The sequence below is a fragment of the Mytilus edulis genome, chromosome 4 (assembly GCF_963676685.1).
Source record: "Mytilus edulis chromosome 4, xbMytEdul2.2, whole genome shotgun sequence".
Taxonomy (NCBI): Eukaryota; Metazoa; Mollusca; class Bivalvia; order Mytilida; family Mytilidae; genus Mytilus; species Mytilus edulis.
The window spans coordinates 24,309,599-24,321,043 of NC_092347.1; the positions used below are offsets into that span (position 1 = coordinate 24,309,599).

The 11,445-nt window shown below is 34.4% G+C and overlaps 1 protein-coding gene across 4 annotated transcripts in view; it reads left to right on the top strand.

The window, feature by feature from the left end:
* Positions 1–6,472, top strand: part of LOC139519273 (ankycorbin-like) — a 41,177-nt gene extending 34,705 nt beyond the window's left edge. For all 4 annotated transcript variants that reach the window (XM_071311237.1, XM_071311239.1, XM_071311240.1 and 1 more), the window contains 2 exons: positions 174–239; positions 4,356–6,472. In XM_071311237.1, coding sequence (XP_071167338.1) covers positions 174–239; positions 4,356–4,430 — 141 coding nt within the window. In that variant the 3' untranslated portion in view covers positions 4,431–6,472. The remainder of the gene's footprint in view (positions 1–173; positions 240–4,355) is intronic.
* The last annotated feature ends 4,973 nt before the right edge of the window (positions 6,473–11,445 follow it).

Sequence of the window (11,445 nt, forward strand, 5' to 3'; positions counted from 1 at the left end):
AATGAAATGTTGGTAGTGTAACTAAAACATTGGAGACTTTCTCTTGTTTTGGCATCGCTAATAAAGCAGTGTTACTGAAACATTGAAGATTTTCCAATAAATCCCTCACTCTTGAAGTGCTTTCTAGCTTGAGTAGATAATCCAGAGTCTAACCATACATACTCTATTTACAGGAAACAGACCGACGTCACATGGATATCGTCAACACATATAGAACACATCTCATCAGTGCTGTACAGGTAAGAACATTGTTTTGTGAGAATAAGTTGGTAACCTAAAATGAATTATTAGACATAAGAAGATGTGGTGTGAGTGCCAATGAGACAACTCTCCATCCAAGTCACGATTTGTTAAAGTTAATTATAATAGGTCAAATTACGGTCTTCAACACATAGCCTTGGCTTACACCAAACAGCAAGCTACAAAGGGCCCTAAAAATGATGTAGTGTAAAACATCCACAAGGGAAAACAAACGGTCTAGTCTATATAAAATACGAGAAACAAGAACATTTATGAACCACATCAACAAACGACAACTACTGAACATCAGATTCATGATTGAGGACAGGTGCAAACAAATGCAGCTGGTTTAAACATTTTAAAAGGTACCAACCTTCACCCTTGTATGAAATAATAGTTTAAGCATGCATATCAGACTAAAGCAAAAAATGTTTCAGAAAAGTTGGGGTGAGGTATATTGGAAATACTCTGTATGAAAGTAGGCTTATTAAACTGAGGTCATGCCATATAAAAATGATTAGCCTCTCAGGTCTGTCCTTGAACCTTTAATGCGGTAAGGATGAATTTTCATTTCAGGATTATATCTGAATTACTCTAGTTAGTCTGTATGTCGTGTCATGATTCGTAATTTTAATACCTGAAAGATATTATAATTCTTTTTACGTAATCAGTAAATCAATTTTTTATGCAGTTAAGCTGCATTATGCGAGCACCTTAGATTTGTGTTCTACCCAATAAATCCTGAAATACTTGCCATTGTTATTATCTAGCTTGCTACTATGTTATTTATAACTAATTGAACACTTTTTTAATCCTTTTTATTCTGGATTACAAAAAAAATGACCAGAAAAACCTTAAATGATCGTCGATTTATCCAAAAGTTTTAAAGTTACACATAGGAAGTAGTGCTTATTAAGAATCCTTGTGTAGTTCATTATGACTTGTGCTTTTAGCTAAGATGTCAAAGAACAATTGTATGAAATATTTAATCGCCGAAAATCTCTTAAGACAAGTAGTTTAGATTTCCCAAATGACAAAAGTCGTAGGAATATTGTTTGTCATCAATACGTAGTACAACTACGTCAGTAGTCTATTATATAATAAGTTCAACTGTTCATGCTGTTGGCGGCAATTTCAAATTAGAAAAAGAAATTTTCGTAGCTTTTCAATTTGGAGGCAGGTGTGCAAATTAGCGGTGGTCCGAGGTCCGCGATCTTCCACTTTTGCAAGCGGAATTTCGACTAGGATAGTTGGTTTCTAGCTACGCCCGACGTAGTCACCTTACATTTGAAAGAAAATAAGAAATTACTTTGCAAACCTTTTCACCATGTTCACCAAAGTCTCCAATTAAACGAGCTAAAAACTTATTTTTATCATTATTATTCATGAAGGCGATGTTCATTTTGTTCAACCGCTAGCTTTATACAGAAAATCGCCGACAAATATTGTATAAATGCGAGTAAAATCGTATCTGAATGACAAAAACAACATTGTAAACACATAGCAATGGCGGCCGTGAAGACAAAATTTTACAAAATCGGATCCGATTCCGGAAGCGGATAAGGGTAATTCCGGGTTTGGCGATCATTTACAAAATAAATCCAAGGGGCAGGTGAAAAAATACATCTATGCATGGTAAATGAATATAAACACTAGTATTGTAAACCAAAAGATATATGTAAAAGAAAGAAAAAGCAGAAAAATATTTTATTCAGAAACTCAAAATTACTTTTTGACAAATTTTAATTTAAAAATCCAATACAACGTGACAGCTGGGAACAGTATATCTAACAATATACATGTTCATGGTCTCAGTCTAAATTTTCTTTATAAATGATAAATGATGATAATGCATGTGAGATGCTTTTAAAGTGTAAAGTTTACTGCAATTTCGAGGGGTTATTTGTTTTTTCTCAATTTTGAAGGGTCAATTAAAGTAGCTAAAAGTTTCATTCTTTATTTTCACTAATAATGCAACTATATTATATATATACCTTAATGTAAGTAAATCATATGATTATATATATAGGTGGCATTCTTTGGACCACTCTACCCCCTCCTGTTTGATAACTTGGAAACGGTCGAGCTCCCCACCCCTAAACCATATGAGGGGGCAGATCCAGGATTTTAGGTTAGGAGGGGCGCAAACTTAAATTTTCGCTGAGCAGAGCAAGGCTAAAAAAAAAATTGAGGTAAAATTCTCTGAATATTCTTTATTAAGCTGAGAACAACCCATGCTTTGCAAATTTAAGGGGGGTGCAAGCCCGCAACCCTCCCCCGTCTGAATCCGCCCCTGCATATATTCAAGTATAGGACAATATAATAAATAAAAAATGAAATATAGGGGGAGTCCCTGGAGTTACCCCACCTACTCCTGTTTGAGAACTTGGAAACGGTCGAGATCCACACCCCTTAACCATATATATTCATGTTTGTGACAATATGAAAAATCAAATGAAATATAGGAAGAGTTGCTAGGGGTCACCCCACCCCTCCTGTTTTAGAATTTAAAAATGGTCGAGATCCCCATCCCTAAACCATATATATTCATGTATGGGACAATATAACAAATCAGATGAAAGATAGGGGGAGTCCCTGAGGTCACTGTTCACCCTCCTGTTTGAGAACTTGGAATTGGTCAAGATCCTTACCCCTAAACCATATATACTCATGTATGGGACAATATAACAAATCAAATGAAATATAGGGGAAGTCCCTGTGGTCATCCCAACCCTCCTGTTTGAGAACTTGGAAACGGTGGAGATCCCCACACCAAAACAATATATATTCATGTATGGATCAATATAACTAATTAAATGAAATATAGGGGGAGTCCCTTGGGTCACCCTACCCCTTCTGTTTGAGAACTTGGAAACCAATGAGATCCCCACCCCTAAACCATATATATTCATGTATGGCACAATATAACAAATAAAATGAAATGTAGGGGAAGTCCCTAGGGTCACCCTACCCCTAGTGGCGGATCCAGAAATTTTTATAAGTGGGGCCCACTTACTGACCTAAGAGGGGCTCGCTCCAGTCACGCTTCAGTGATTCCCTATATAAGCAACCAAAATTTTTCCAAAAAAGGGGGGCTGGGCCCCCTGCCCCCCTAAATCCTCTGCCTACCCCTACCTGTTTGAGAACTTGAAAACCGTTGAGATCCCCACCCCTAAATTATATATATTCATATGTATGGGACAAAATAACAAATCATTTACATTTACTATGGGCAGGTCAGTCAGACCTCACCTTTGATCCCTGTTGTAGTGAACATTTGTCTAATTCGTGTCTCATAACTTTTGTACTATAGAACACAAACTCAGTTTTCTTTCCAGGGAAACCAGTCCATTCATACTATTACATGTTCATACTAAGTCAAATTGAACTTCTAGCAGTCAAATAAAACCAAGGTTAACTACCAAGTAGAACAACTGCAATCATTGGGAACTTGTACCACTGCAGACTCACCATAAAAAATATACATTGATACCGTATATGCATTGCTTTTGAAACCTTGATAACATATAAATTATTTGCCTTAACCCTTTCCTCCGTTGAATTTTTTTTTTGCATACTTGATTCGCATAGGATTTTTCAATAAAATCCTGAAAATATGCTTTAAAGTATTAATGCATTGCGAAAAACAAATATTTCATCAAATAAATTTAAGTCAGATATTCCTATGATATTCCTTTTCATATTGGATACACATTTTATTAAGTCTACTGCAGACACTTTGTAGTCAAAGTGTTTCAACAGAGGTACTACACAGGCGTCAAAAGGCGTCATTATGGAGTAAAGGGGGTGGCGTCAAAAGGCGTCACTATGGAGGAAAGGGTTAATAAATAAATCATTAGATAAACATGAATGTACTATATATAAATGTTTAATGTTGAGGCAACATTGCCACAGTTTTCATAATTACGGTTGCCTTGGTTTTTGGTTAACTGCCTTCAGCGCTTACAGCGCTTTGATTTTTGTTGCAATAGAATGAAGATTGCACATTATTATCCTACATTTTCTAACATTTAATGATATACTGTGAAAAAATACACTTGCCCATACTTAGAATTAAGATTTTGTTTTAATATTGATAAATTTGTATGTTTCAGGGTCACATGGATGAAGATGTTCAGCAAGCTCTTTATAACATCATAGAACTGAGAAGTATGGAGGAATATTGCTGATGCTGTACCATGTTGTTCAACTATATCATGTTTTGCACACAATCATAATATGGATGTTACTAATTTAAGTTATGTCAACAAAAATTTGTCAATGGGAGAGATAATATACACATATATTCATATATATATATTTATTTATATGTTGGTCTATAGGTAAGAAAATCATTTATTGTCCTGATTAAAGATTGGTAAAAATGGATTATTGGAAATTTCGTTAGTGTTTAATTTTGATTTAAAAAATTTAATAAGTTAAAAGGCTTCAAAACACACATAAAAATCAATTTCAATTGTCAATTGAAATTTGTGACAACATGAACAACTGCTGAAAATAACCCTTCCACAAAATTTTCAAGTATTGCTTAAAAGGAATCATTATGCAGAAAAAATGAAGTTCTGAGTTCCATTGTGAGCAATATGTATTATGCACAACTCACTTAAATGCAATAGTCTCCAATCATTATATCATATATTGCAATAATATATCACTACACAGTACACAGTATTAATCATACATTCCATTAGTCTTATCTAGTGTAGCTATTGTCTGATCTCATCCTGTTCATGTTTTATAATTTTATTTATAAATAGTTATATTTTTAATCAGATTTTGAAGCCTGTAAGAAATTAAAATAAAGAAAGATCAAAAGTGTATTCATCCTCAGTGACAAATAGTGCTGTTTATAAGGCAGATAAATCAAATAGAAGTTGCTCCTTTATCTCATTTTCGTTTCATTTTAAAGGAGACAACATAAAAAATATCTTCCAACACTTGTTTTTCTATTCCATCAGCACCCACGTATAATGCCATTATATTTTAAAAGTTTTATGAATAGAATATAAACAGGAGTGTCATATATATAATACAATATAAACAAAATATTGTTTTGTTATTGGGTGAATGTCTGATTGAAATACATAACCCAGATCTACTTGTTAGATTATTTTTTGTAAAGTAAGAAATATCAACCATAACTGCTTCTTTATGTTGTTATATTTTAACTTCTGTGTGCTAATATTAAAGTGTTAAAACTGCTTTTGACTACGCAAATACTTACTTTATATTTCTTGTTAATACATGTGTATTTTGCTTTCTAATGTCTCTTGTGTACTTTATATATATATCTATTTATTAAAACAGGTATTTGATACATATTTATATACAAATAAACCTGATCATGTGAAGGTCTCTATTGTATTTAACTTATTATCTCATTTAGATTTTTAATACTGTTTTGAAAATGTGTTTAATTTGTAATTTTTACCAGAAATATTGTTTCAAGTGCCTTCATTTAAATTGAGTTTTTTCTGCAGAGTTTCGGTGCTTTGATGTACAGTGCTTTTTTCACATGACGCTTAAAATAATTTTTTTAATTGTTTCCAGATAGAGATATAAAATGAGTGCTTATACTAAGTGTGAATGTTTTATTGCTCTGAATATTATTTAAGGCAGTTAGGGTCATGTCACCACATTAATATAGTAGCATATATATACGGGTTGTTTTAATTGACAAAATGTTGAATCTCTTACCAGTATTATCATCATGACCGTTCATTTCTTATGATTTGAAAGTTTTCTTCCTTTTCATCATTTGATACTCATTATTAACAACATGAAATTTAATGAATCGATTACAAATGTTTTTAATGGAAAGAAAATTAGTCGCAGACAAAATTAGATAAGAGATGATGAAAATATTTTCTTTTTATGAGAAAGCTTGCTTGATTGTTAACAACTTTGACCTTTTATATACTAGTAACTTGCTTATTTATGCCAAAGGTGCTTTTTATCAACTGTTAAGTAGCTATTCCACTTTGATGGTCAGTAACTTTGCCAGGTCAATTATGTTAAAATAGATGAGTTAAAATGAAATATAAACCAGATTGTTGTACTATTATGATGCACCATGTGACCTTTTTTTTTATCCTAAGGTTTTGTTGAAATGCAATCAAATGTAACCGTTATATTTTTATAATTGTTTTATCCCAATGGTTGTGTAGTAGACATATCAGTTATATCAAAATATATACTTTTATTAAAACTATATGTTGTTTTATTATAAAGCCTCACTCTGAATTCAGTGGACATCATAGTCAAGGTATACTGTTTTTATGCCCCCACTGTGGCGGAGGGCATTGAGTTTTACCCTTGTCCATCTGTACGTACACCTGTACGTCCCAAAGTTTGTTTCTGTTCTCTAACTTTAGTTTGCCTCAACAAAATGTTATAAAACTTATACACAAGCTAATTACTACAAAACAGATCAAGTTTGAATTTTGGTGATTACACTATAAGGGTTCTAGAGTTATGCCCCTTTACAATGGAAAAATTGCAGAATTTTTAGTTTCTGTTCTCTAACTCAAGTAAGCCTCAACAAAATGTTATGAAACTTATACACAATACTCATTACCACAAAACTTAGATCATTTACACATTTGGGTAGCATTGCTTTTACCATTCTTCAGTTATGTCCCTTTATAATATATGAATTGCAAGCAGAGGCATCATCTGTGTCCCATGGACACATTCCCATTTAATTAAATGATTATGATGGGCAACAAGAGCTTCATCATAATAATGTCAATCAGAGCACTCGATATCACTTACAGTTGTATTGGAAGGTTGTATTGCTTAAGCTTTACCTATTCTTATTTTTCTCTTGTTCATTGTTTTGACTGTTATATGGTGTTTATGTATCTATTTTCACCGGTTTAATTAGACTGTTGTTATTGTCCTTGTGGCTTTTTAATATCTTTTACTGTCTTAATTCATCGCTATAATAATTTATATAAATACATAAGTATGTCTGAACCAGTGACAACTCTGCAACAGATGTATCCATCTGATCACCGTCAGTGATGGTGGTACAAGGCTAACAAGAATGTGTCCTCAGTACACGAATGCCCCACTCGCACTATCATTTTCCATGTTCAGTGGACCGTGAAATTGGGATAAAAACTCTAATTTGGCATTAAAATTAGAAAGATCATATCATAGGGGACATGTGTACTAAGTTTGAAGTCGATTGGACTTAAACTTCATCAAAAACTACCTTGACCAAAAACTTTAACCTGAAGCGGGACAGACGGACGGACGAACGGACAGACGGACGGACGAACGGACAGACGGACGAACGAACGGACAGACGGACGGACGGACGCACAGACCAGAAAACATAATGCCCCTCTACTATCGTAGGTGGGGCATAAAAATACATCCTGTATAATTATATAATTAAACATCAGCCCAACAATATTAGATCTGTGAATTTTGAGATAGCTGTTGTTTTGTTCTTCCCTGGCCAGAATTTGAAACTCATGCTATAGAGATATCAGGGCAACAAATCACCTTGCACTATGCCTGATGTGTTAGCCGACTTGACTTGAACCTTTGTCTGTAAATTGGGAATTCTGCACAAATTTTTCTCCATCTAGGTGAATTGGTATTACTAGTAAATCTAAATATGCTTATGAAAATAGACTGCATAAGCTATAGCAGAAACGAATTTTGCCTTATTAAAATTTAAGGCTATTAGAATGTGGAAGGGTACACTAAACTCTTAATTGTTAAACATTAATTCAGCCTTACTTAGTAATGTTTGGTAATAACTTGCTACTTGGGTCACACTTGGAGTTAATCTTGTTCATTCAGATATCTATTTCAGTGAATGTGAATTCCTTTCATCTAAACTTTTCTTTTGCACCAAATTTTATAAATGTCTGGAGTGACAATTTACTACAAGATCTGGTATGTCAATGTATCACAAGATCTTGTGTGTCAATGCACCACAAGGTCGGCTGTGTTAATGTACTACAAGGTCTGGTACGTCAATGGACCACAAGGTTTGTATTGGTATGTCAATGTATCATAAGTACTGATATGTCAATGTATCATAAGTACTGATATGTCAATGTACTACAATATTTTGTGTCAATGTACCACAAGGTCTTGTATGTCAATGTGCTAAAAGGTCTTGTATGTCAATGTACCACAAGGTGTTGTACGTCAATGTACCACAAGTACTGGTATGTCAATGTGCTACAAGGTCTTGTATGTCAATGTACCACAAGGTGTTGTATGTCAATGTACCACAAGTACTGGTATGTCAATTTACTACTAGGTCTTGTATGTCAATGTATCACAAGGTCTTGTATGTCAATGTACCACAAGGTCTTGTATGTCAATGTACTACTAGGTCTTGTATGTCAATGTATCACAAGGTCTTGTATGTCAATGTACCACAAGGTCTTGTATGTCAATGTACTACTAGGTCTTGTATGTCAATTTACCACAACGACTTGTGTGTCAATGTACTACTAGTACTAGGTCTGGTACGTCAATGTACTCCAAGGTCTGGTACGTCAATGTACCATAATGTCTGGTATGTCAATGTACCACAAGGTTTGGTATGTCAATATACGACAAGGTCTAGCATGTCAATGTACCACATGGTTAGGTATGTCAATGTACCACAAGGTCTGGTATGTCAATATACTACAAGGTCTAGTATGTCAATGTACCACAAGGTTAGGTATGTCAATGTATCATAAGGTCAGCTATGTCAATGTACCACAAGGTCTTGTTTGTCAATGTACCACAAGGACGGCTATTTCAATGTACCATAAGGTCTTGTATGTCAATGTGCTACAAGGTCTTGTATGTCAATGTACCACAAGGTATTGTATGTCAATGTACCACAAGGTATTGTATGTCAATGTACCACAAGGTATTGTATGTCAATGTACCACAATTACTGGTATGTCAATGTACTATAAGGTCTTGTATGTCAATGTATCACAAGGTCTTGTATGGCAATGTACCACAAGGTCTTGTATGTCAATGTACCACAAGGTTTTGTATGTCAATTTACCACAACGACTCGTGTGTCAATGTACTACTAGTACTAGGTCTGGTACGTCAATGTTCTTCAAGGTCTGGTTCGTCAATGTACCATTATGTCTGGTATGTCAATGTACCATAAGGTTTGGTATGTCAATATACGACAAGGTCTAGCATATCAATGTACCACAAGGTTAGGTATGTCAATGTACCACAAGGTCTGGTATGTCAATATACTACAAGGTCTAGTATGTCAATGTACCACAAGGTTAGGTATGTCAATGTATCATAAGGTCAGCTATGTCAATGTATCACAAGGTCTTGTTTGTCAATGTACCACAAGGACGGCTATGTCAATGTACCACAAGGTCTTGTATGTCAATGTATCACAAGGTCTTGTATGTCAATGTACCACATGGTCTGCTATGTCAATGTACCACAAGGTCTGCTATGTCCAAGTACCACAAGGTCTTGTTTGTCAATGTACCACAAGGTCAGCTATGTCAATCTACCACAAGGTCTTGTATGTCAATGTATCACAATGTCTTGTATGTCACAAGGTCTGCTATGTCAATGTACCACAAGGTCGGCTATGTCAATGTACCACAAGGTCGGCTATGTCAATGTACCACAAGGTCGGCTATGTCAATGTACCACAAGGTTTGGTATTTCAAAGTACCACAAGGTCTTGTATGTCAATGTACCACAAGGTCTTGTATGCCAATGTACCCAAGGTCTTGTTTTCCAATGTACCACAAGGTCTTGTTTCAAATGTACCACAATGTCATATGTCAATATACAAGGTCTGGTACTTCAATGTACCATAATATCAGGTATGTTAATGTACTGAAGTGTCAATTTGCTATAAGGTCTAGTATGTCCACTTACCAAAAAACTTTAATGTCAATGTACTGTAAGTTTTGAAAAAGAATTAAAATGTTTACAAAACAACATATCAACACTGATCTGGTATGTCAATTTTCTACTTGATCTGGTATGTTGGTGCACTAGGTCTGCTATGTCAATGCACTTAAAGATCTACTATGTCAATACATTAAAAGATCTGGTATGTCAAATTACTTCAATGTCTGGTATATTAATGTTCTTCAAGCTCTGGAATCGCAATATATGCCAAGGTCTTGTATGTCTATGTAATATAGGGTCTAATATGTCGATGTACCAAGAATACCACGCAATGTGTATAATGTAAGCACAGTTTATAACAGACTCAACGTCTGGCAAAGTGTACTTATATGTTTGTTTTTTTAAAACCTTCAAACTTATTTGTAACAAAAAAGTCAATTAATATTCAGGACAATCAGCTAAAGAAAAACTTCATCCTTTTCGTATCTCTAATTCTGGTATGATTCATGAGTGAACTATGATTTTCTGTTATTTCGTATTTGTTCTATGTAAGTTTTATAACATGCATATCAAACGATGCGTATTTTGTTGTCTCATTCTAGCATTGTTATAGGGTTTTATGATTTGTCTCTATCGTGCTTCTTTCTCCTCAGATGACTTGACATCATGATACTAGTATACAATTTTGCATATCTCAAACATGTTCGTAATTCTCTCGCAAGTCTGAAATATTCTTTCCTTCGTGCTATTTACTCGTGCATGTCTCAAATGGTTTTGAACTAGCTTCTGTTGTGCTGTTACATCATTCTCCCATTATCTTATAGAAGGCCCGTAAACATGTTTTACCCCGCCATATTCTCTATGTGCCTGTCTTAAATCAAGACCCAGTAACTTAAGTGATTTTCGTTTTTTACTGCAAATCATATTGTTTTTCCTTTTTGATTTTGTACATAAATTAGACCGTTATATTTCTCGTCAGAATTGTAACAATTTAAATGCGGGGACTTTTTAAGCTTACACTGTGGTATGGGTTTTGCTCATTGTTGAAGGCCTTACGGTGACATATAAATGCTGTCATCTACGTGTCTCTGACGGGATACTGTGCTTTGTCAACCATACCACATATCTCATTATTTTGATATTTTCGTAGCTTGTCCTGTCCTTATGACCCGATTCCGGCTAAGTTTTCAGAATAAATGATTTTTGGTTATCCAAACCTTACTTTGTTCTCTTCATGTATCACTTGTTTTATTTTTCAATCGGTTATTTCTGTTGGACGTTCAATTTTGTTTGGTGATACATTTCCTTTTTTCT